This window comes from Heloderma suspectum, chromosome 3 (assembly GCF_057233095.1).
Source record: "Heloderma suspectum isolate Gila_16-S chromosome 3, 16-S_ref, whole genome shotgun sequence".
In the NCBI taxonomy this organism is placed as follows: Eukaryota; Metazoa; Chordata; class Lepidosauria; order Squamata; family Helodermatidae; genus Heloderma; species Heloderma suspectum.
In genome coordinates this window covers 14,901,300-14,928,419 of record NC_139460.1, presented here as the reverse complement: position 1 = coordinate 14,928,419, position 27,120 = coordinate 14,901,300, and the positions used below count along the sequence as shown (strand labels likewise).

Here is a 27,120-nt window from a genome sequence, read left to right as displayed (position 1 = left end):
CCAAGCTTTGCATAATATGGCAGGGCATCTCCTTTGATTAAGTTACATTAGAGGACTTATATAAGTCAGTGAAATACAAAATTATACAAAAGGCAGGGAGTAGCATCACGATCTTCTCACTCCTAGCTGCCACAAGTCTCCTGCGCATTCAACAATGCAGATGACACAAGGTGCTGGGGTGATGTCAATAAGAATACAAAACATAAATGAGACGTGTACAAAAGCCATCATGGCCAAACTTCTCTGTAACAAGGTGGCTAGAGAGTGACACTGCAGCTCCCAGTCCAGCAAGGATCAGGTGACACAAGGGAGCCAATAGGGAGTAACTTGGCCCTATATTGCGGCTGACTCTGGCCTAGTTCATCAGTGTTGTTCACTGGGCTACATGTCTGCCTGGTTCGCTGCCTGTGGAACCATACTGATTCCATCCCTTTTTGCTGCTCCATACCACCAGTCTTGACAGTCTTATTTAATTACAAATTCTGCTCAGTTTTAAAATAAAAACACAACATGGCTAACCCAATGAGGACCAAGTTTAATTGGTTTGAACAAGCCACACAGAAGGGCCTTGCTATTTCTGTTTCACTTTTGGTGAAAGCTAAAGGGTAGCCAGCTAATGATGGATTCTACAGTGGGAGGTGGAGAGGGAGGGGTGGGCCTCTGTTGGTCTTACCTATCCAATGAAAGGGATAAATCTTATTTATTTATTAGATTTATTAGCTGCCCATCTGGCCAGCTACTCAGCCACTCTAGGCGGCGTACAGTACAAATGGCAACACAAAATACAACATAATCAACTGAACAAAACAACATGCTGTAAAAAACAACAACACCTAACCCGCCTCCAATGCCCATCTGAACAGCCAGGTTTTCAAAGCCTGGTGGAAGCTCATCAAAGAAGGGGCATGACGGAGGTCACTAGGGAGGGAATTCCACAGAGTGGGGGCCACTGCAGAAAAGGCCCTCTTCCTAGTCCTCACCAGCCTAGCTGTCCTGGCTGATGGGCCAGATAGAAGGCCTTCTGAGGCCGATCTCGTTGAGCAGCATCCCTGGTGTTGCTGGAGGCGCTCCTTAAGATAGACTGGGCCGGAACCATATAGGTGAATACCAACACCTTGAAATGATCTTAATGAGCTTCCGTCATGCATTAAAAACGTGGTTGTTCAGGCAGGCATTTGGGGTGGGTTAGGGTATTTTAGAAAATGTTTTTATTGTAGAATTTTATTGTTTTAAATTGTTTTATTGTATGCTGTACATCGCCCAGAGTGGCTGGGTGACCAGCCAGATGGGCGATTAATAAATTTAACAATAAATAAATAATAATAAAAATGGGCCCAGAAAAAAACTGGTAACCAGTGCAACTCCTTCAGCACTGGAGTGATGTGATCTTGCCAATGGCTGCCTTTAATCAGGTGGGCTGCTACGTTCTGCAGAAATTTGCCCTTCCCCCTCCCCCTTAAAGCCATCTAAGCCACTGGCCATCAAAACAACCTCTTCCTATGGTGGCAGATTAAGTAAGTCAATTATCATTGTGCGAAGTAGAGCTGTGGCTCAGTAGCAAAGAACCTGCTTTGCATACAGATGGTCCCAGGTTCAATCCCAGAATCTTCAGGTAAGGCTGGTAGACTCCTGCAGGATACCTTGGAGATCCGCTGTCAGTTAGGATAGGCCAGTGGTTCCCAATCTCGGGTCCCAGATGTCGTTGGACTACAACTCCCATCACTCATAACCACTTGCTAGCCTGGCTGGGGACCATGGGTGCTGTAGTCCAACAATATCTGGGCCCCCCAATAGACAGTATTAAGCTAGATCAGCCTTCCCCCACCTGGGGCCTTCCAGATGGTTTGGACTTCAACTCCAGCAGCCCCAGACAGCATGGCCAAAGGTCAGGAATGCTGGGTGTTGTAGTCTGGTGGGCACCAGGTTGGGCAAGACTGAGCTGGAAAGACCAATGCCTTGACTCAATATAAGGCAGCCTCCTATATTGCTCGCTTCCTTCTTTTGTCTGTCCCGAGTCTACATGCTAATCAATTTCTGTGGGTTACCCGCTCCAACGAGCTCTAGTGTTACCAGAAAGGGGAAAAGAAGTCATTGGGGCTGTTCACACTACATGCTGATCCACACTCAGTGGTTGAGCGTAGGTTGTGGTTAAGCCGTGGGTTAACATGGGTTACCTGAACCCAGGACATTTTCTGCAGGGTGGCTTGTTAATCATACAGTGTGTCTTGTGAACCACCCTGAACAACCCAGCAACAAACAGTGGGTTCTCAAGATGGCTTGTTTAAGAAAAATAAGCCACACTGCATGATTAACAAGCCACCCTGCGGAAAATGTCCTGGGTTCAGACAACATGCTAACCCACGGTTCAACAACAACACACACTCAACCACTGTTCATGGGTTAGCGTGTTGTGCGAACTCAGTCTCTGTATCCAGCTTTCTCCACTTCTTGGATAGTTTTATGAGACTGAAGATTGCTCTTTAATAACCGGGCAGCTGCAGGAACTCCTGAATCTCAACGGCTTGTATGGGACGCCTGTTGCATTGTGCACAGAACAAGAAGCATACCCTTTGCTACCAAAGCTGAACCTGGCTTGACTGCCTGACAGTCAAGCTTGTAAAGCTGTTGATAAAGCACAGGGTGCAGCTTTTCTTTTTTTCTCTTCTTTTACCTCTTATCATGTGCATTGAGATTCTGGAAGTGAAAGACATCGCAGAAGGGCAATGCTTTATTATTCTGCGCCTTTCATCTTTCCGCCGCAGTTGGTATGCCCGTCCCTTTAATCATCAGTGCTGTCCCTTACTGACTCCCCTTGCATTTATCTCTTCCTTATTGGTTCAAAGGTAGTAACAATCTCTTATCTGCCCCTCTCTCATTAGAATGCTTGTCAAATCTCATGTGGATGTAGGAAATTGTTTGGTGGTGACAATGGCTGCTTTTTTTCTTCCCTTTTAAATATCAAAATAATAATCAGCTACTTGCTCTGCTTCAGTGCTGAAATTGTTTTCTTGCTTTGCAGAATTCAATATATTTGTTCCTGAAAGCTGCTGCAATTCCATTAACTAACTAAAGCAATATGATTTTTTAAAGAGATCTCCCAAAAAACGGAAATAAGGCATACCTGCAGACAAATAGAGATAGGGACAATGTTGGGGTTTAGGTTTTTTAAAAAATAAAAAAATGAGTGAATTCTCTTGTTTGGATGCCTCATTAAAAATGAAAATCTTGGGTTAGTTCATGCAGCATATTTTGCTACACACACACAAGCAATTCTGACTAGAGGCAAGCAGACTCCACTGGGCTTTCCTTGGACTGACATGGAAATGAACTGATTTGTTTCCAAAAAACCCAGAAACAAATTGGTTCATTTCGAGTAGGGATGTTGTGGGCGCCCGATACAGGGGTGGAGTCTGATGGACTCCCTCCTACTCAGCCCTCCGGCCCCCTGTTCGTGGACCTCGCAGCACTCCCCGGACCCATCTGCGAGTGCCGCATTTTCTGCGAGCATCTGGAAGCCCTCCCACTCTATCCCCAAGCCGTCATTTTGTGCAATAGTGGGCATTTCCGGGAAGGGAATGCTGCATAGGTTGCATAATTGCAGCCATAAAGGGTGATCTATGCAATATTATAGGCACAGATGACCTATCCACGCCAGGAATGTTGAACAGATCGCCCATTACGGCCGCCATCTACGCAACATTCCCTTCCTGGAAATGCCCGAGCCGCCACCGTTGCACAAAGTGGCCACTCAGGGAAGGAGTGGGTGGGCCTGCAGTGCTTGTTGGTCACTTGCTGAGCTGTCAAGGGGCTCATGTGGTCCGGCAAGTGGGCACAGGTGGTGGTGCTGGCTCAGTGAGCAACTAATGGCTCCGGATGGAGGTGAGTCCGTCCATCCCTAATTTCGAGACAGTCTGAGGGGCTCAGGAAATGAAATGCCCCTCCCCGCCTGGGCTCCAGCCTACAAAGGAAGGCATCCTCCCTGCTTCCCTCTATCTGTCTGCAAGCAGGGTTAGCACTGATAATGGTGTTGTTTCCTATCCATCCGTAGCCATGTGGCCTCTGGGAGCAAGTCCGTGTCCAGAACCACCCGCAAGCTGCAAACTTGATCTTTCAGAGGAAGCACAGCCCCATCCAGAACAGGCTGTACTGCCCATCTTGGATTATTGGCTTGTCTTCTTACTAACAGTATCTGCATCTTGTCTGGATTAAGCCTCAGCTTGTCAGCCCACATACAATCCATCCCTGTGCCCAGATCACCGTTCAGGATTTCCACACCTTCCTTGGGTTCTGTTGAACATGAGACCCAACTGCAAAACTCTCATGACCTCCCCAAGAAGCTTTATGTAGATATCCAAAAGAACAGGGGACAAAACAGAGCCCTGACAAACCCCGCAGGGTAATGGCCAAGGGGCTGAGCAATAGTTACCCAGCATCAAGGGGAATGTTCATTTATTCAACTAGGCAGGATCAGAACCCCTGCAAAACACTGTTCGAACACCCCAGAAGGCTTAATCGTATTAAATGCCACTAAAATGCCCAGCAGAACCAAGAGGGACATGCTTCCCTCATTTAGTTCCTGGCATAGGTCATCCACCAGGGCAACCAAAACTGTTTCTGTCCCCAAACCAGGCCAGAACTCAGATTAAAAGGCATGTAAATAATCAGCTTCATCCAAGTAAGCTAGAGTTCAGTTGCCACCACTTGTTCTACTGCCTTACAGGGAAATTATTGGAAAGGAAAATTATTGGAAAATTGTGTAGAGTGGTGGGATCCAAGGATGGGTTTCTTAGAAGAGGTCTCACTTTTTTTTTTTTAAGGAAAAGTTACACAGCCCTCCCATAAAGAAACATTTACAACCTCCATCACCCAATTGGTCAGTCCCTCTCTGTCAGCTTTTACTAACCAGGCTGGACAGGAGTCCAACAACAAGTTGTCCATCTCATCCCTCCAAGCAACTTGTTCACATCCTCAGGATGAAACGCAGCCAGCAGAACTGGACAAGGGGCTGCCCCAGTTAGCATGCTAGAACCTTGATGTAGAGTCCGCATCAATGCAGTGGTGACAATTTTATCAGCAAAATGTTCTGCAAACTTGTCACAGTGGACTGTTGATGAATGTAGGAGGATGTGGACAATGAAAGACACTCCCAAGGTGCAAGGTGAGTCTAGCAGAAGAGATACTGGATCCATGAGTCATTGAATATTTAAAAACTCATGGACTTTGTACCCTAACCTCCAACATTTCACAGATGAATATAGAGACATGCCTGTGTTGTTGTTGTTCAGTCGTGTCCGACTCTTCGTGACCCCATGGACCATAGCACGCCAGGCCTTCCTGTCCTGCGCTCTCTCCCGGAGTGTGCTCAAGTTCATATTCATTGCATCGGTGATGCTATCTAGCCATCTCATCCTCTGCCATCCCCTTCTCCTTTTGCCTTCAGTCTTTCCCAGCATCAGGGTCTTTTCCAGGGAGTTTTCTCTTCGCATTAGGTGGCCAAAATATTTGAGCTTCAGCTTCAGTATCTGTCCTTCCAATGAGCAGTCAGGGTTGATTTCCTTTAGGATGGACTGACTTGACCTCCTTGAAGTCCAGGGGACTCGTAAGAGTCTTCTCCAGCACCACAGTTTGACATGCCTCTGGAACACCACAATTCTCATAACGCAGTCCCTGTGACACTTTGCCAAGGTCTCTCGACTCTGCCTTCTGCATGCTGTATTGATTTCCTTGGCAATGACGTGGCTTCCACCAATGTCAGAATTGGAGTGGTTTGTTCATTTGATTAGAGACATACTAGAAAAACAAAGTTGTCCTGCAAAATGTGATCAACGGTTCTAAATATACGGTATACCTGAGCAGCTGCAGCGGGCAAATCGGCAAGTTCTGCACGGCATGGTACATAGACACTAGGAATGATGCATCAATTCCCTCCAAGATTTAACTGCTAGAGTCCTTGGGCAAAGGAGCAGATCCCCAAAGAGTGACAAGTCCAGTAACAAGCAGTGCTGGCTCCAGGTTTTTGAGGGCCTGTGGATAAGACACCCTCAATGGGCCCTGTTCCTCAGTAAGTCTACCTTGTTACCACCATTATCTCCAGCTGAAGATAATCTCCTCATCGTCTTTCTCATCATTGCTACCACTTCTTTGCTGGACAGGCAGAGAGCCAGTGAACAAGCAGGCAGTGGCGTCTGCTGCTGCTCCTTTTCGCCACCACTGTTGTCTGGGCCAGAGCAAGAGGCAGGGGAACAAGGAGGTTGCAACGATGAAGAGGAGCAGCGTCAGTGGGGCCCTGCTCTGGTGTAGGCCCTTGGCAGGTGCCCAACCATGCCTACCTTTGATGTCAGCCTTGATAATAAACACTAAAAATCCCACCAAGGGATCCCCCAAAGTAAAACCGAAACAAAACAAAACAGGGACAGTAATTTTCCAGGGTTGTTGTTGTTCAGTCGTGTCCGACTCTTCGTGACCCCATGGACCATAGCACGCCAGGCCTTCCTGTCCTGCGCTCTATCCTGGAGTGTGCTCAAGTTCATATTCATTGCATCGGTGATGCTATCTAGCCATCTCATCCTCTGTCGTCCCCTTCTCCTTTTGCCCTCAGTCTTTCCCAGCATCAGGGTCTTTTCCAGAGAGTTTTCTCTTCACATTAGGTGGCCAAAATATTTGAGCTTCAGCTTCAGTATCTGTCCTTCCAATGAGCACTCAGGGTTGATTTCCTTTAGGATGGACTGATTGGACCTCCTTGCAGTCCAGGGGACTCGTAAGAGTCTTCTCCAGCACCACAGTTCGAAAGCATCAATTCTTCGGCGCTCAGCCTTCCTTATAGTCCAGCTCTCACAGCCATACATTACTACTGGGAAAACCATAGCTTTGATTAGACGGACCTTTGTCGCCAAGGTGATGTCTTTGCTTCTTACTATGCTTTCTAGGTTTGCCATAGCTTTCCTCCCAAGGAGCAAGCGTCTTTTAATTTCATGGCTACAGTCACCGTCTGCGGTGATCTTGGAGCCCAAGAAAGTAAAATCTGTCACTGCTTCCATTTCTTCCCCTTCTATATGCCAGGAAGTGATGGGGCCAGATGCCATGATCTTAGTTTTTTTAATGTTGAGTTTCAAACCAGCTTTTGCACTCTCCTCTTTCACCCTCAACAAGAGGCTCTTTAGATCCTCTTCACTTTCTGCCATTAGGGTGGTATCGTCTGCATATCGGAGGTTGTTGATAATTCTCCTTGCAATCTTAATTCCGACCTGTGATTCATCCAACCTCCCTGGTATATAGGGACAGTTGCAATACATGTTACATGTTGTCACAGAAAATGGGACACCGATGAAAATGGAGCTGGGCAGAGATTAGCTTGCCTTCAAAAAGGAATGCATACACACACATTGATGGAATTGTGTTTGGGAGGCCCTTCTGTTCATAGCTGAGATAGAAAGATAGTTAGTGGCCAGCCTGGATTTGTCGACAACATATCATGCCAAAGAAAACCTTCCTTTTTTTGACAAGCTAAACTGGCTTTTGTGGATTTAGGCATGGTGGTGGTGGGGAAGAAATATTGTGTCTCGACTCCAGCAATGCTCTTGACACTTTCAGATGACATTCTCCTAAATAAGCCAGTGGAGCATGGGCTGGAAGTGGTAACAATCAGGTTGGTCTGCAGTTGGAAACCTACCTGTGGGGAGAAATTCGAAACAGCTCGGTGTTGAACGAGGGCCCCTTTTTTCTCAGTGGAACACTTTCTACAGGGTCTCTACAGGGACTCGCAGCAAAGGCCTTATACAGGGTCGATTAACATATATCATTTTAATTTCTTACTTGTCAACAATAATAATACGCATATAAGAATTTTACATAAATAACAACTCACATGTCACCAAGCAAGAAAACAGAGCGCAGCCAACCCGAAGTTCTGTCTTCCAGACTGGGTCCAAAACAAAAATATAAATAAAATGTCTCCCTGAAGCTTGATTTTTCTTCTGGCCAAAGAGGGAAAACAATCTCTTCTCATTTCACTTCAGCTCTGCAGCAGTCCTCTCAAAGTGGATCGGAGTCCGGTAACACAGGACCAGACTTTACGGACAGCCCTTTATCTTCTCTCTATATAAAAGTCAAAAATAGTGTGTGGGTTTGTGTGTTTGTGGCTGGCTGCGGGGCTGTCTGTAACACAAGGAATAAGGGGGAGCTACCCTGGGTGTAATCACACTGTGGGGGCCCACTGAGCCTGCCATTTGGGCCCTAAAGTTGCTGCCCCTTTTACTTCACATTCTCACTTGCCAGAGTGTATGACAGGAGTCACTGGGTTACATCATTACTTTGTTTATACTTTCCCTTACTAACAAGTGCACCCTCTCAATCGTGGTGCAGGCCAGGTTTCTGATTTCAGCTACGAGTCATCTTATTGGCCATCTTTCATTCTATTGGTCTCTCTCGCATTCACTCTGACTTCCTTCACCTTGGATCGGCTGGCCACCGTTTGTTCCCTCCCCTTCACTCGTGGTTTCTTTTCTGACTGTGCAGAGCATTTAGTTTCTCTCCCCTCTTCCTGCAATATCCAGGGAGGAAGCAAGTTAGTGTTAAATATCTTTACCCCTTCCAATGCCAGATATATCTGTTAGTAATGTGTGATTAACACTAATGTGAAATGTGGTGCGGCGTATGCTTGCCTGTCTGAGGGGCTGGGATGACACAGTGGAGTGGAGACTTAGGGCTTTATTCTCCATGTTTCTCCCGTGGGCAGTTATATGTTGCATGTTCTAGAGTGGGTTCCCCAAATCAGTTGTATATCTTTGCTCCAACTGGAAAAACAACAAATGTTGTTTATAAACAAGCCTTACGATGAACTTCTACTTTCCTAGTATTTAACTTTAGGCCCATAGTTGTTGGCGCCGTCGCCATCATGTCGCCCATCATGCTGCTTGGGAATCTACATGTTCTTCCCATGTACAGTTATACCTTCCAGAATTAGTTTGTAACAATAAGCGAAAATTGTGTTGTGTGCTCTTTATAAGAATTTTTTTTTAAAAAAAATAATAAATAAACAAAAAATCTCCTCAATTTTCCTTTTCACCTTTCTTATGGAGCCTTTCCAAGAAGCGTTAAACCTACCTTAATGTGTTTCTAACAAATAGTGCCTATGACAAAATTACATCCCAGGCAACGCTGGGTATATCAGCTAGTATACTATAAAAGCACATAAACAGATAAGGAACTCTTAGTGTTTGGGGAAATCATGACTCTTTAAAAAAAATGTAAAGGACCTCCCTACTAACCTGCCTCAAGGGTTCAGGGCCTTACAGACAGGAGAAAGCAAGCTTTTTCCAAACTGCATTGAGGTGACTGCCCAGAATGGTGGCCACTCCTTATCTCACTCCCTTACTGAGCATGTGCAGGAATATCCCTCCCCTCCCCAGAATTCTTCAAGGGAAATATACCAATGGGCTACTCTTGCAGGTATGATTCTTACCCAGATCTTACATACTAGCATTGAACTCATTTTTGTGTGTGTGAACACTTATATATCAAAATGGAACTATCTGCACACAAGGGGGAGGTATCAGCAGCTTGGGGGAAACTGAAGGTTTGCAGAAGTCCAAAAAGAACTTCAAAACAAAAGAAAACACCAAGGCAGGTGGGGAAGCAGGCTAGTGAATACTGAGCAAGCTCAGTGACCACAGAATCATAAGCGTCTGTTGGGAGGGATGGAATATCAGGTGGGGCAGGGGTGTGAGAGAAGGAGGAAGTAGTGGGATTTCCTGAAAAGGGACATAACTTGCTGGCTGGAAACCTGACTGGGAGCACCCACCACTGCAACATTTTGTTGCAGATCCCTGCTTGCTTAGCAGAGTTTATTGGTTGGAATGAGCACCCACTGACCTTTATGTATGCATAACGGAAGGAAGTACACATGACAATCAACACGAGACTGCTGCTAAACATGGTGCCCCATGCTGGGTTTACCTCTTTTCCCCTGAACATGTAGGATCATGTACCCCATGTTCAAACGTTATTGGTTTATTGATTGATTTTTTTTTTACCCACTTTCCCACTATATAAATATCAGTGTACAGCAAATATTAAAAGCCATAAAAATGAAAAACACCCTAAAGCTAACAATGCTAAAATAAATAAGTATAAAAGTTAGCTGAACAAGATAGACACAATAAAAGCCAGTGATGTTAATTATAAGCTTGGATTAACAGGCGGACATAGTCTGGCGCTTAAATGATAACAATGATGGCAGGAGACAAACCTCCATGGAAAGGAAATTCTAGAGTTAGGGGGCCACCACAGAAAAGGCCTTTGTCTCGTAGCCACCAATCTCACTTCTGAAAGTAAGGGATGTCCGTTGCTGGGAAATCCAGCTCTTTTTGGGTTCACTGGACTTTGCAGCATGCCCAACTCAGTTTGCATTTGTGAGCCAAGCTGCACATTTCCCCTGAATTCCATGGACTTTTAACATTTCTTTTTGTCTCGGCCGTAATTTGCAAATAGAGACTTGTGCAAATGATGGCAGCAAATTGTGCAAATTTGTGTAATTTCCGCAAATTACAGCCATGCTTCATACAATTTGTGCAAATTGCGGCTGTAATTTGTGCAAATTGCGGCTGTAATTTGTGCAAATTCAAAAAAACACCACAAGTATGCTAGCTGGCCCGACTTGCTAAGGGCAAGTCTGGGGGGCCGAGCCGATGAAACGAAGTCCGGGGGGCCAAGCTGATGAAACCTTGTCGAGCTCTACCCCACAACCGGATTTCTCCAACATCCCTACTGAAAGTTGAAATATGCTTGGGCAACAGTCTTGGGCGAACCAGATGCCATAGGACCAACCAGCAGTCAGGACCAAAGATAAAGGTATAACCAAAGGATAAACCAGAAGGCAGAACATGCCAGAACCAAAGAGCAACCTAGGAGGCAGGATTGAGGAGCAAGCCAGAAAAAAAGAATAATCAAGGAGGCAGGAACACACCAGAGCTCAGAAAGCTCAAGTAAGGCACAACAGGAACAGGAAGCCATATTCTACGCCTTCCTGCTCAGGAGGATCCAGTGGCCATCCTGGTGGGCAGAGTCCGCCCAGGGCCTGAGGGTGCCTCACTGAACCACTTGGACTTTAGTGTTTTACCACATGGGCAGCTGCATGTAGTTCCAGATAGGCATTTGGACAAGGGCCTCAGATGATGAGCTTAATTATTACCCCGTCCACTTATTATCCCCATATTTCCGGTGAGGGAGCAGAGATGTCCATATTTTTGGGAACCCCTTCACCTATCGGAACCCTTCTGTGACAGAGTCATGTAGGTGGCTGAACTAGAGAGAGTGCGAAGTAGCTCAGCAGGTGGCACACCTGTACCTGTACAACAGAGGACATGAAAACAGCAATAGGTAGTCTGTTGACCTACAGGAGCCTCACGTGACCTAGTCATCTGACTTATGGGAGTATCACAGAGCCAGGCACTGAAAGTCAGTATAGTCTAGTGGTTAGTGCTGGACCAGGACTAGGGAGAACCAGGTTCAAGTCCCCACTCAGCGATGAAACTCACTGGGTGACCTCTTGAGTGAATGGTTATCTCTCAGCCTAGCCTACCTCATAGGGTTGTTGTGAAGATTAGGAAAAACAGGGGAGGAGGAACTTTGCCTGCTATCTTGAGTTCTTTGGAGGAAAGTAAATGTAATAATTTTTTTAAAAAATCAAGTATCTAGGCTTTGTGAGTGGTCAGCGGGCAGAGCTGGATATATTACACAAAAAGGGCAAAGTCTATCATCCAAAAAGATGACGGGGTATAATAACTTATCCAACATTTCGCTACGACGGTCTTGTGGAGACACAGCACACCCGTCCAATTTTAGTCAAAGCATGCAGAGGTTTATTGATTGATTAATTCTTTAATATAAAGCAAACTAATTACCCAGCTACATTAATCAGTCATTTTACTCTAATACCAGCAAAGCTAAATATTCCATAAAATTACTGGATGGTCTTTGGGTGACTGTTATTATCCTGACTGGGGAAGCTAATCCTCTCAGGCATGTGGGGTAAATTGACACAGCCAGTAACTGCTCCTCTATCCTCAGGATCCTCTAATGAAGTCTACTTTTGCTATCTTGCACACAAAGCTAATACAAAAGGCTAATTAATCTTGCCTGCCATCCAGGATTATTAATAGTCCACTCATATGTAGGAGCTTGAAACTGTTATATCTGGTGGATAATTTCTAGGGAGGGAGGAACTCACCCAACTCTCTCTCATGTGCCACTCGCTGGACCTCTGCTGGCCGGTCACCCCTGCTCGCTGTGTGTGGCAAGCTGCCGGGCAGTCCGCGGGTGTCCAGCAAGTGGTGCGCGACTGCCCAGTCCCTCAGCATGCTGCCATTTTGCATAAAGATGGTGGCTCATTCTTTTACGGAAAGGGACTTTTACTCAAATGGCCATAAAGTGGCTATTTACTCAAGATTACAGGTGTAAATGGTCCATTTATGCCTGTAATCTTGCGTAAATGGCTTCTTTATGGTTGCCATTTGTAGAAAAGGCCCTTTACGTAAAAGAACGAGCCGCCATTTTTACACAAAAAGGCGGCTCGGTGGACCAGTGGGGACTGCCACACTTGCCCAACTAGGCAGGCACTCAGTCAGGCAAGTGTGACGTTCCACAGACTGGAGTCTGGGAGGCTGAGCGGCGGGGAGTGTGATGGACTCCACCCCCATCTCTGACTCTGGCGACATCCCTAATAATTTCTTGGCATGTCTTGGTCACACGAGCTAGGTCTTATCTTGACACCAATTCCCATATCAGGTTGTTTCAAATTTTGGTTCAGGTGAAGGTATACATGTTGATCTTGCCTCTGGCTCCAGTCTGATGGAAACAAAGTGGGTCTTGCTTGTGCTGAGTGGAAAACGAAATGGATCCTATTGTGCCAATGATTCCCCTGCTACTTAATTTGTTACCTCTTTTTTTTTTGGCTAAAGAGTATTCAGATATAGAGAGAATCCAGGGATCAGATAAAGGCAGTGGAAGCTGGTGGCCCCAATTTCAGTGGGGCTGTGAATCCCTTCTGGGTTTCAGTCAGAACCAGCCAGAACTCTTAGGGAGCTATCCAAGGTGATGAACCCTACCCCCAATAGGTACAGCACCCTGGATAGCTCCTCTAGAGTTTTGACTGATTCCGATTGAAACCCAGAATGGAGTCAAAACCCCACCAAAATCAGAGCCACCAGCCTCCACTGGATAAAGGATATTAAAAAGGTGTGTGTTCCGTTATGAAAACTAGCATGTTCTTTCATGTGTAGCTTCCTTTATGAAAATTCGTAGCATTGCTGAAGTTTGGCATTCTTTGGCTTGGAATACAAACCTCGACAACTCATGATGTTTGCCTCCCAGCTGAGGCACGCATTATGACCCCGGAGTTCTTCTCCAGATTGGATTGTAATCTGAGCTGGAGAAAAATGCCTCTCTCCTGCCTCCGACCAAGGGTGTAGTGGAGCCAGTCTGGCAGGGCTTCTGTGTTAGCTGGGATGCTGACGCCAGCCGCTTCCGCCCTCAGAAGTCCCTGTTTCCTCTGAGCTGAGCTGCAAGCCCCACAGGAGCTGGGGCGGGTGGGGTGGAGGTGGGGAGTGGATTTTCCCAGAAACAATATATTGCTCCCTAGTAACGCAAAGTATTGCACAGTGGCTCATTCGTGAATGGGCAATTAGCTTTACCCATTAGCTTGACAGAAGTCCTGCTCCTGATGGAGATGAAAACTGCTACAACTGGTTTGTTGATATGGATCACAGCTGCCTGGACTCTTGGATTCTCCCTGGGGTGTGTGTGTGTGGCGGCGGCTATGGGGGCTGTCATGATGAATGCCTGCACTTCAATATTTACCTCTACACTGCTGCCCCCAGCTCATTCAGTCACTCCCCAGTCCCACCTGCTACACTTCCATGGCACCCTTTGTTCCTCGTACATGGATGCAGGCAGCAGGGATGAAAGGCACGGTGTACACACTGCTGCCAGAGCCACTGCATCAAAGGAAGAGTGGGTTGGAAGTAACAGAGCAATTTTCTGACTCTTTAGGAAAGTACCTTGGTTAGCCAATGTGGTGTAGTGGTTAGAGAAGGAGTAGGCAACCCTGGGCCCTTCCAAATGTTTAGAACTAAGCTCCCATAATCCCTGGCTGCTGAGCATGCTGGATGGGGGTGATGGAAGTTGTAGTAAAACACGTCTGGATAGCATCAGGTTGCCTACCCCTAGGTGCTCTAGTAGTTGGAGCCAGGGAGAAGGCCTTTTCAGTGGCTGGGCCCAGGGTCTGGAACTCCTGTCTTGGCCCCTTGCTAATGGCCAAAACTTTCATTTTTGAAATGGTTTCAATTACCACGGTTATATTATTTTTGATGCTCGTTTGTATTTTGTACCTTTCCTCTCTGTCTCTGCTGTTCTAGTGTTTTAGGCTGCTTTATTGTATTTGTTGTTGTTGTTGTTGTTGTTGTTGTCGTCATCAAGCTGTTTTTAAAATAGTTAATTTAGAGTGCAGTCCTATTGGCTCTGCCCTTGATACTCGTAAACTTCCAAACTTGGAGGCTTATGAGTATCCAGTGCAGAGGTGGGGGTGCGGCGGAGGCCTCCGCTGTGCCTCCTGCTCTGCAGTTTAGTTAGATGGGCTTTTTCTCCAATCTAGCTGAGGCATCAGGGAGGGAAGGAGGGGGGGAGGACTCTGGATATGGCAGTAGCTGGCCTTTCCAGTCCCCTCCCCACCCACCAGCACACCCTCTTCCCTTCCCTCTGAGGTCTCTTTTGCAACCTTGGAGAGGCAGCCAGCCCAGTTCTTTTTGTACTGGCTGTGTGGAGGAGGGAGTGAGTAGCTCAGATTCCTGGCTCTGAGGTCGGAGCACTGTCTCCAGCCTCGGATCCAGGGATCCAAACTATCTTATGGCCCCCCAGACTCTGTCTAGGAGCCATAGGATTGCTCTCTTATTGATTCAACTTACGATGTTAACCATCTTGCTCTCATTGCGGAAAGGCAAGGTATGAATGTTTCAGACAAACAAACAAGCAGACAAATGAATTGTTTTGGCCAAGGATGTTCATGAAATCACAGATCATAAGAGGTGGAAGAGACCTTAGAAGTCATCTGGCTGAATCCCCTGATCAATACAGGATGCAACCAGAGCATCCTCAATAGACGGACGTCTAGACTCTGCTTGAATACCTCCAGTGAAGGACAGCTGATCACCTCCTCCTGGGACAGTCTGTTCTATTGTCAAGGATGTGCTCCTGTTAGGAAATTTCTCCTAATGTTGAGCCAAAATCCGCTTCCCTGCAATTTCCACCTATTAGTTCTAGTTCTGCCCTGTGGAGCAACGAAGTTCCAGCCATGGCTGTCAGCCTTAAGTCTCCAGCGAGATGAGGAGGAAGATGTCAATTAAGCAGCCTCTGTCTGTCTGTCTGTCTATCTATCTATCTATCTATCTTCATCATCATCATCATCATCGTGTGTGTGTGTGTGTATACTATATATATAGTGTTGCTGCCTCTCAAACACTGCTGGTGAGGATGTGAGCAGGGCTGGTGCCAGCACTAGACATCCTTGTGCATCTGCTGGTCCCTCCCACTGGTGATGCCTGTCCTGGGTGCCACTTTAAACGGGCTGGTCTAGCCGCCATTTTGATCTCCCCAAATGTCCTTGATGTAGCATCACCCCAGGGCATTGTGGGAAATTTCAGTGGTGGTTCCTGCCTGTCCACCCGGAGCTGCTTGGAGCACTGCTGCTGCCAGGTAAGCCCACTGGGGACCACCAACAGAGGAGGGCGGAGGGCACTTTACCCAGGGGCCCTTTGACTCTGGATGGAAGCCCCTTCCCCTTTGGTCACTGCTTAGCACCCATGGCTTAGTATTACTTTCCACTCCACTCCATAGATTACAGTGGCATTGACCAATTTAAAGGCAAAATGATTCTTCTGCTTGTTGTTCTACTGAGCCCCCCAGGAAGTCCGAAGTGTCATCCTGTCTAACATGGTACATTTTGCTTTGCTGTTGCTTCTCTGTCTGATGGTTGCCATCCCAATTAACATTCCACAGCTCCAGCTGCAGTGTCTGTATATGATAGTGCTCTTCAAGTACTTGAAAGGTTGTCACAGAGAGGAAGGCCAGGATCTGTTCTCGATCATCCTAGAGTGCAGGACACGGAATCATGGGCTCAAGTGACAGGAAGCCAGATTCCAGCTGAACAACAGGAAAAACTTCCTGACTGTTAGAGCAATGAGACAATGGAACCCATTCCCTAGGGGGGTGATGGGCTCTCCCACGCTGGAGGCAGTCAAGACGAGGCTGGACAGCCATCTGTCAGGGATGCTCTGACTTGGATTCCTGCATTGAGCATGGGGTTGGACATGATGGTCTTGTAGGCCTCTGTCAGGGTGGACACTGAGCCCATAGAATCCCAGAGTAGTTCTGATTCTGAGGAAGAGCAGTCGCTCCTGGGAGGGGAGCGCGCTCCTCTTTCCCAGGGCCAACAGCTGACGGAGATTCCTCCCACCAACATTCCTAGCTTAGATAGCAGTCCAGGGAGTAACAGAGAGCAGATAGCAAACGTGGTGGACGCGCGACGCTGACGCAGAGAGCGGCGCCAGATGGAGGGCGCAGAAAGGAGGCGGAGTGCCCGGTTGGTGCACAAACAATGGCTGTGCCCAGAGGATCCAAGGGAAGAGGGGAGGGACTCTCCCTAGTCCTTAAGTTCAGGGGTCTGCCAGTAATTCCCTTTCAAACAGGGACCAACTGTTCCAACTTAGGGCATAGGTTCGGTGCTGCTCAGATCTAGTTGCAAACAGTATAGTTGTTAAGTTGTAAAAGAAGAATAAAGCTTTGAAAAGAATCCCTTCATCTGTGTCTGGACTTGGCTACTGGATTAGACTGAGAGAGGCCTCCAAGGAGCCCTTGACACAGGCTTCCTGCACTGAGCAGGGGGTTGGACTCGATGGCCTTGTAGGCCCCTTCCAACCTACTATTCTATGATTCTATGTTTTATCCTTATTGGTGAGTATATATATACAAATGGGTGTAGAGGAAAAGAAATGTAAAGAGTGGGGCCAAATGGTGATGAAATTCAAAAAGTGGAGTGGCTGCATTTGGACATGATGCTAGACTATAGTTAAGCTTGGGGTGGGCAGAAGATGGATCTCCAGATGTTCTGGACTTCAACTCCCAGGAGCTCCTGCCAGTTTGGCCAATAATCAGGAATGCAGGGAGTTGAGTTCCAAAACATCTGGAGATCTACTTTCTGCCCACCACTGGTTCAGCACTATGTGATGGAGCTCCAGGCTCCTGAACTCCCCCCTCCTCTATCCTCCTCTGGCACAGCCATGAGGAACTTATCAGACATGTTTGCTTTTGCTTCTGTTTTCAACAAACTGCAGTTTGTCCTTACCCATGAACCTGGGTGAACTTTGGTTTGTCTGAACGAACAAGCCAGCTTCAAACCATAGTTAATTATCCTGGCTTGTTCGGCTAAACCATTGTCAGCATTGACAGTTCCAGGTTTGCACATAATGACCAACCATGGTTAGTTGAAAACTAACTGTGCCAGAAGGGCGGGGGAGAGTGCACAAACTCAAGCCTCATTCCCATCATGCTAAAATATTGTTTAGCAGTACATCTGAACTGTGTGACAATTCAGTCAAGTCAGTGACCATTCATGACAGCAGTAATAGGTCACCCCAGCATTTCTAAGTACAAATTAACACCTATATAATACTTTTCAAAGTTCATAGGGCAGTATCCAATACTGCCACTGCACCTCTGCTATTTCCATTGTGCCCACAGGACCTACTGCTAGTGCAACAGAAACTAGCACTTCTGAAAGCAACCCTGGAAAGGAACAGAAACGCTTGTTTCCAGAATGGGACAAGTCAGCAGAGCTCCCATTTGTGAACCCGTTCCAGAAATGAGTGATTCCACCCTTTCTGGTTGCCTTACGAAGCACTACTTTCCCATTGCACTAGCTGTGGGTCCCATTAGTATGCAGGCAGCATTGGATAATAATGCTCATAATCACTGGACCTCAATGTTTACAATTTCCTCTCCTTTGTATGTGTATATATACTCCCCAATAAGGATAATGCATCTGTTGAACCTGACTTTACTCCACAAAAGCTTAGAAAGGTAAAAAGGTAAAGGTGTCCCCAACCAGTCGTGTCCGACTCGAGGGTGCGGTGCTCATCCCCGTTTCTAAGCCGAAGAGCCAGCGCTGTCCGAAGACGCTTCCGTGGTCATGTGGCCGGCATGACTGAACATCGAGGTGCACGGAACGCTGTCACCTTTCCCGCCGAGGCGGTGCCTATTTATCTACTTGCAATTTCTTGCTTTCGAACGGCTAGGTTGGCAGAAGCTGGGACTGAAGACGGGAGCTCACTCCGTCACGCAGCACTCAGGTCTCGAACTGCTGTCCTGCCGACCTTCCTGTCTGCAGTTCAGCATCTTAACCACTAAGCCACCGCGGCCCCGGTAAACAAATTCGCGGCCCCACAAAAGCTTAGGCTGTAACAAATTCATTAGTCTTTAAAGAGCAACAAGTTGCTTTGTTGTTTTTGCTGACATTGTGTGTAAATCAAGCCTCAGTCATCTGGCAGAATGGATATAATGATGTTGTCTATTGACTTTCAGAGGTCAGGCGTTAGAATGGGTTGGGAGCCCAACATTGCTAGATGGTTTCGAATCTGGACAGACGTTGCTTTAGTACAGTTGACGTGTGTGCTGGTTGTTGTGCCCTTATCATGCCTGCTCAATCTATACCAGCCTGTCCCTCCCTGGTGCCCTGGCTGGGGGTGATGGGAGTTGTAGTCTGACACATCTGGAGGGCACCAGTTTGGGGAAGATTTATACAAATAAATTGTTTGTAAATAAACAGTATGTCAAAGACAGCATAAGCCTCCACTGTATCTTCCTCAAAGAGAAGGACTGGTTTGAAATTGTCACTGCTTGATGATAAGGGAGCATGAAACAACAGATAACTCTGAGGAATTTTAATAATCTAAACGTATTACTGTCTGATGATAAAGGAGCTTTGCACGTGTCATATGAAAAGAAAGACATTTTACAAATTGGTTAAAATTAGCTAGGCTGATGTTTGCCCAGTTTTCTGTGCACATATTTGAAATTCTTAATATTTGAAGTCAACATTGTTTCCCCCCCCTCAAAAACGAGGATCCAATGAAAGGTTGATTCGATTAGAGAATTAACACTTGGTGATTCATTATTTTTGTACTTTCATTTTGTTTAAAAAATAACATTATTGCAAACAACAAAAGCATATGATGAGAAGAAAGCAAATACAACTATTGCTGCAATGTGGTATTACAGGGGTGGGCAACTTGTGGCCCTCCATATATTTTGGCCTACAACTCCCATCAGCTTTAGGCACCATAGCCAATGGTGAGGGATCATGGAAGTTGTAGTCCAAACCATCTGGAGGGCTACAAGTTGCCCATCCCTGTGGTACTTAAACAAAACTGTAATGTAAATAGATATAACGGGCAGTATCCAATGCTGCCCATGCACCTCTATAGATTATGTTGCACTAGCAGGACCGGAAATGAGCCCAAACCCTAGTTTCTGGAATGGGACAGATTAGTGGGGCTCCCTTCTGCAAGGTCCATAGGGTGGCTGCTCCTGAATCACCCCCCCAAAAGAGGAAATGCATTATCAAAAAAGAGGACAAAAGAGGACAGTGATTTGCATAACATTTGCATATGCTAATTTATATGTATACATGCAAATTTAGAAAGAATGATTATAATTTAAATAGAAATATGGTACATATGACTATACTGTGGAAGACTGTGACTAGGTGACCCCTGTGCCTGCCTGTTCTGTCTGCTGTTCCAGTGCCAGTTGTTGGTAGACAACAGTTCTTATGGTTCTTTATCTGGAATTGGACTGGATGGCACTTCAAGAGAAGATGCCTTCAAATATAAGATGGTCCTCTGTAAAAGAAGACACCTGGCCACCCCACGTGCTCTGCTTAACTGTTCCGTTCTGGAAATGAGCATTTGAGCTTGTCTCCAGTTGCTTTAGGAAGCGCTAGCTTCCCATTGTGTCGACCATGGGTCCTGCTGGTGCATGGGCAGCATTGGATACTGCCCAAGATTCTCTGTGTAGGAGGCTGCATCATGGCAGAGAAGGACAGCAGGGCCACCATGAAACATGCAGAGAAGCCAGTTTCATCAGGCCTTGCCTCTCCCATTCCATCAGGCTGCAGAAGAGGGGGAGACAGAGAGCAAGGCCACTCCATCGGCTCAAATGAGGAAGCAGCAGTTTTTGGCTCTTCCTCTTAGAGCTGTTTCCATTCCAGCTGGTCATGATAAGAAGACCAACAATTTCTAGCTACGTTACAGCATTACATCTGCATTACAGCTGGTTGTTAGAAGAACTGTATATGATTAAGAACTGGCACCTGACTTTTCTTGTTTTCCTTTCCCCTTTCCATTTGCTTTTCCTTTTTGTGTTGTGTCATGTATCTGTCGAGATTGCAAGCCTGACGGCAGGGACTATTGAAATATAACCCGTTCTTCGGAGCCTTTCTGTCTGAAGACCAGGGTATAAATACTTTCAACCAATCTATCAATTGATATTACATATGAACCTTCATATACTCCTATGTCTAAAAGGATGCAATCCTATGTATGTTACACAGAAAAAAGTCCCACATGGCTGGCTGGGGCATGCTGGAAGTTGTAGGACTTTTTTCTGTCTAAACACGCCTAGGATTGTGCCCTAAATGATTTTTCATTCTTATGGCATTAACAGGCTGGATTCAATGACACCTAGGGATGGACGGACTTGCTTGCTCCTGCCGAGCATGGGTGCTCACCAAGTCCTCGCTGACACCCGCCCCCCACAAGCTGGGCTGTGCGAGCCCTTGAGGGCTCAGCGAGCAGTCTGGGAGTGCCTTGCAGCTCCCGCTCCTCGATGTGAGTTGCCATTTTTACGCAGGTTTGTGGCTAGCATCAAAGAGAGGGCGGTTGCAGGAGTGTCCCTGCCGCCGCCGCCACTCTAGCAAGGGTGGGAGGGAGGAGGAGAGGAGCTCCCTTCTGCCCCTCTCATTCCTGTTACAGTGGCAGTGGGGACAGGCTGGTCATTTTACCTAAGTGTAAGAGACTTACATAAAACGACTGGCCAGGTGGCTTGCTGAGGGATCAGCACCTGTGTGCTTGCCCAACTCAGCATGCGCAGAGTTGGGCAAGGACTGGGGTCCGTGGACTGGCATTTGGGGCAGGGGAGCTAGCAAATTCTCGCCAGGCTTTGAGCCCCAACTGGACGGCCGCTCCATCCCTAACGACACCTGTCTCCAGTCTATCCCATATATGTGTTGGGGAGTGTGAGTACTCCATTCCTCCCTGTCAAGCCATCAAGCTTGCCCTACCACTAACACAACTGGATATCTACACAGCGTTGCATTGTTTGGATATGACCTACAAAGATGACATCCAACACTCATAGGCCCCGAGATGCCAAATACCGTCCCAAATAAAATTTTTGTACTGGGACAGTCTTTAATATTCACTGATGTACATGCTTGTTTAAATTATTTACTTGCTTCATGGAAATGAACAAGTGGTCAGTGTAAATGGATTCTCTGTGCCCTTTAGACAGCTAAAGGACTGACATTACAACACTGGAAGGATAAATGCTCGCCTCCTATAATGCAATGGATTGAGGACCTTGTTGTTGTTCAGTCGTTCAGTCGTGTCCGACTCTTCGTGACCCCATGGACCATAGCACGCCAGGCCTTCCTGTCCTGCGCACTCTCCAGAAGTGTGCTCAGGTTCATATTCATTGCATCGGTGATGCTATCTAGCCATCTCATCCTCTGTCGTCCCCTTCTCCTTTTGCCTTCAGTCTTTCCCAGCATCAGGGTCTTTTCCAGGGAGTTTTCTCTTCGCATTAGGTGGCCAAAATATTTGAGCTTCAGCTTCAGGATCTGTCCTTCCAATGAGCACTCAGGGTTGATTTCCTTTAGGATGGACTGATTGGACCTCCTTGCCGTCCAGGGGACTCGTAAGAGTCTTCTCCAGCACCACAGTTGGAAAGCATCAATTCTTCGGTGCTCAGCCTTCCTTATAGTTCAGCTCTCACAGCCATACATTACTACTGGGAAAACCATAGCTTTGATTAGATGGACCTTTGTCATCAAGGTGATGTCTCTGCTTCTTCCTATGCTGTCTAGGTTTGCCATAGCTTTCCTCCCAAGGAGCAAGCGTCTTTTAATTTCATGGCTACAGTCACCGTCTGCGGTGATCTTGGAGCCCAAGAAAGTAAAATCTGTCACTGCTTCCATTTCTTCCCCTTCTATATGCCAGGAAGTGATGGGGCCAGATGCCATGATCTTCGTTTTTGTAATGTTGAGTTTCAAACCAGCTTTTGCACTCTCCTCTTTCACCCTCAACAAGAGGCTGTTTAGATCCTCTTCGCTTTCTGCCATTAGGGTGGTATCGTCTGCATATCGGAGGTTGTTGATAATTCTCCCGGCAATCTTTATTTATTTATTTATTTATTAAATTTATTAATCGCCCATCTGGCTGGTCACCCAGCCACTCTGGGTGATGTACAACACACCATAAAACAATTTAAAACAATAAAATTCTACCATAATTTTTTTTTTTAAATACCCTAACCCACCCCAAATGCCTGCCTAATTCCGACCTGTGATTCATCCAACCCGGCATTTCTCATGATGTACTCTGCATATAAGTTAAATAAGCAGGGTGACAATATGCAGCCTTGTCGTACTCCTTTCCCAATTTTGAACCACTCGGTTGTTCCATGTCTGGTTCTTACTGTTGCTTCTTGACCCTCGTACATGTCAAGAACCTTACAATTCTTACCTTACATTGAGGACCTTACAACGCTTTAAATATTTGAATGGGTGGCATGTACTAGACACCACCTTCGAATGGACACTTATATGGATATTTGGTCAACTTTTGTTGAAGTCTATGTATAATTGCTAAGAAGCTGTATGCATTTCGTATGTATTCATTGCTATGGATATATACAAATCCATGTACATATATTCAAAAAAAGAGGAAAAAAACAAAGTTTTGTGGATGCCTGTCACGTTCCTTTGTTCTCCCCTTTCGCAGTCAGCACACTCCAAGATACGAGGCTTCAGGCTCACTACTGTATTAGTTAATGACCAGTTTCCTTACAAATGCAAATTCTAGGAAACTCTCAGGAGACAAAGGAAATAGCTACTCCACACAATTACGAATACCAATAGAGAGCCGAAGTGGAAGTTAGAGAAGTTGCCGGCAGTTTGAACAAGATCTTCCTGGCCAGACTAGCTTAGGGGGGATGCCCCTCCCTTACAGTTGCTCCCTCCTATGTAGGCTATCACGCATAGCCAACCTAGAGGAGTGTCTGAGTTCTGCCTCTAACTTCTCCCACATTGCTCTGCAACAGACCCTGGCATCCCTTGTCACGCCCTTCACTCTCCTCCTCCTCTGAGACCTGAGTTCTCATGAAGGAGGAAAAGGGGGGCCCCTCAAGCAGAGCCATCTGTGTGCCAAGGTCTTGAGAAGAAGGCCTTGCCATATCTGAGCTCACTAGGGAGGGAGGCTCCCCCTGTTCTGGCTGTTCCCATTCTGAATCTGAGCTGCTAGCTATCTCCACATGCTCAGATTCATTCCTGACAATGCCCATGGTTGCCACACTGGGAACCCTTTCACGGGCACCATTGGAGGTGCTCAGGGCTGCTGTGTTGGTAACCCCTGATCTAAAGCATGTATTTTACCATTGAGATACAAGCTTTTCCCCTGATGATTAATTAGAAGTTGTATTTTGGAGTATTGACTGTCATACATTGATTTGAAATAACTAGCAAAATCTTTGGATGTCAGTATCTAGTGTATTTGAACTGAAAAGTCTGATTCTTTTAGCATTGCATCAGCCCATGATTGGATGTTGTTAGGGATGTGGGTGGGTAGGTGGGAAGGGAGGAAATATTGTAATATTTTGCAATATACTCGCAGGAGTCTCTTCCAGTGAGTTTGTTTACTCTGAGTCTTCATTCAGTAATGATTAGCCATGCATTATTCATATATTCATGTAATATTTATGAAAAGATTAATACAATATTTTAAACGGAAAATGGTTTTTTTTAATAAAAAATCCCAGCATTATAGAATGGTAATTTGTATGTCAGCACCTTCCTACTAGAAAAGAGCCAATGTGCATAACCAAATACAATATAGTTTTCAACAGCACATAATGCATGCTGATTTTTAAAAAGTAAACAGTCTATAAACTATCTGGTACATCAAATACATTCATTTTTTTTAAAAAATGCATTATTTCTCATTTACCAACAGACATCCAAGAATTTTACGAAGTGACATTGCTAAACTCCCAGAAAAGCTGCCAGGAAAAGATAGAAGAAGCAAATCAGGTTGCAGAGAAATGGGAGAAAACGCAGTCTCTGGTAACAGACAACGAAAGTCAGAACAAAACCCAAGAGGTATCGTGGTTTAATTAACAGCTTGATCGTAAATACATAAATAGAATTGTGGCTCAGGCACTGGAAAAATGTGTCACACTGAGAGCTGGTTCTCAGACTCCATGTGGATTAGAATGAGGCCATGCCTCCACACAGTTTTACATGGAGAAGTTCAATACCCAGCATCTCCAATTAAAGCAGGGGTGGGGAAAAAGCTTAGAAAAACGGCGAGTAAGGGGAGACATGATAGAGGTGTACAAAATTATGCATGGTGTGCCTCTCCTAAAGCTTATTTACCAACAATAAGAGCTTCGAGCTATACCATGCTAGTATTTTTTGTATTTTGGCCCCACCCTGTTTTGAGGTGGGACATGGGAGGATTGGGTGATGTTGGCCAATATGTGGAGTAACAACAGTTGGGAAGGGACCAGAGCTAAATGGTAGAGGACATGGTTTACATGGAGAAGGTCCCAGGTTCAATCACTAGTATCTCAAGATGAAATGATATCAGGTAGTAGGGCAGAGAGATACCTCTGCCTATTTATTTATTTGGTTTGTACCAGGCCTTTTAGTCAAGAAAAATGGCACTTAAGTTGGCATACAATCATAAAGAAAGCTTGATGAAAACAATAATAAAGCAACGCATTAAAATACAATAAAGACACAGCAACAACAGAATAAAAAATTGCATCCAACCCAACTGACCTGCTAACACACCACAGGCCTTCTTGAATAAAGCAGTCTTTGCCTGCTGGTGGAAGGACAGCTGAGAGGGAGGAAACCTAGCTTCCCTTGACAGGGAGTTCCATAGACTGGGAGCAGCCAGCAAGAAGGCCCTGTCTTGAGTTGCCACCAAACATGCCTCTGAAAGAGGTGGTGTAGAAAGAAAGGCCTCTCCCAAAGATATTAAGACCCAGCCAGGCTCATAATACACTACCAGCAGAGTATTCCAGGAGTGCGAAACTTGTGGCCCTCCAAATGTTTTGGTGTACAATTTCCATTAGCCCTAGCCAGTATAGCCCATGGTGAGGGATCATGGGAATTGTAGGCCAAAGATCTGGAGGGCCACAAGCTTCTCATCCTTGGAGCAGACAGGACTGAACTAGATGAACAAATAATCTCACGCGGACCTGGTATAAGGCAGCTACTTAAGTGGGAAAGCTGTATGTGTCAACTTCTCCTTCAGGCACAAAAGATCTTTGGGTGGCTGGGTGAGTGTATAAAGCAGTCTGGAGAGTGGCTTCAGATAGGGAAGCATGGACTGTGTAAAATTAATTCCATCTGCATTGTGTGGATAGTCAGGTGCTTTTCATTCCACGTCTGCTCATTGGCGGAACTGGATTTTCCCCCACATTCTCGAATTTGTGCAAATGTGTACTTGCAGAAATGCACAAATCCCCCCAAAATTCTCAAATCCCCCCAAATGTACATTTTTATGCTTTAGCCTATAGGGAAAATGCACATAGTTGGCCATACATTTACGTATTTTTCTATGACAAAAATTGCGTAAAATTTCGGAAAGTAAAAAACAACACAGTCTGCAGTCTATGGAAACTGTGTGACTCAGGAAAAGCCAGTCCACTGTGGAATCTGCAGGTCAGATTCATAGAATCCAAAGTCATTTGATTCTGCTGCAGATTTCTCCAGCATCCTTAGCTTCAGAGCAGGTGCATGCAATAGAAGTACCTGCATATCTTCCCTCTGTGGCTAATAGCAGCTTGGGAGGGACATTGCATAGGGGAAATTGGTGCAGTGGGAAGGGGCTAAGCCCCCCCGCCCAATGTCATGGCCCTAATTCAAATCACTCTCCTCCCACAGTGAATTCTAGGAAAATGAAAAGATGGAGGGAGATCTACTCCTGGATCATCTGCATCACATTAGCTTGGCACCAAGGAAAGCAGAGATGCATGTGACTTTTTTTTGCTTTAACATCTGAAGGGCCTCTTCTGTTGTGGCACCCAGAATATGTTTATCTTCTGCACTGCTGGTGTTCTACCACCATACCGGAGATCTTGCTTTTTCAACAAGTCTGTAATTTATCTGCTGATAAATTTAAATTTGACTGATGTCGTTTATTTCTCTGATGCTCCACTAGTTTCTTTGCAACTGCCAATTTTTGCATCTTGTGCCTTTTTAAAATGAAAAAAAGTTGGTTTTTATCATTGATTTGATTTTGTTGGGTTGTTTTGATTATTTTATATATTACAGAAGCTGCCTTAAGCGCTCTAGTTTGGAGGCAGAAAAACAGGTTTAAAATCCCATAAATACATAAATAAATAAATAAGCAAGCAAGCAAGCAGCTGGGATGGGTGGGTGGGGGACATGTGCATCTCCCCACCGGTGAAACGTAGGGCTACATTTGCTTCTCCAGCAGCAGGCTGGTTGGTAATGGAGTCATAATGATGCAGCTAAGATGCGCCTTTTATTATTTATGCATCACTTACATTTCCAGTCTGTTTCTCAGCCAGGGTTCTCAAAGAGGTTTGTGAGATTGCTGGTGCCATACATGCATGAACCTTGTGTGCCTGTGTTCATGCGCTGTGTCGGAGGATGAGGTCAGTGCACCTTACAGGCGAGCAGTTTGCTCTGTCTCCACTAGCCAGATGGCTAAGGCCAACCCTGATAGTCAGTAGCATGTACACAGGCTTGTCCCGTGTCCTCAA

General features: G+C 45.9%; 1 protein-coding gene across 1 annotated transcript in view; it reads left to right on the top strand.

The window, feature by feature from the left end:
- Window positions 1–27,120, top strand: part of DLG2 (discs large MAGUK scaffold protein 2) — a 1,591,953-nt gene that overhangs the window by 162,639 nt on the left and 1,402,194 nt on the right. Inside the window, exon 4 of the mRNA XM_084842537.1 lies at window positions 24,333–24,478. Within this exon, the coding sequence (XP_084698663.1) occupies window positions 24,333–24,478 (146 nt within the window). The remainder of the gene's footprint in view (window positions 1–24,332; window positions 24,479–27,120) is intronic.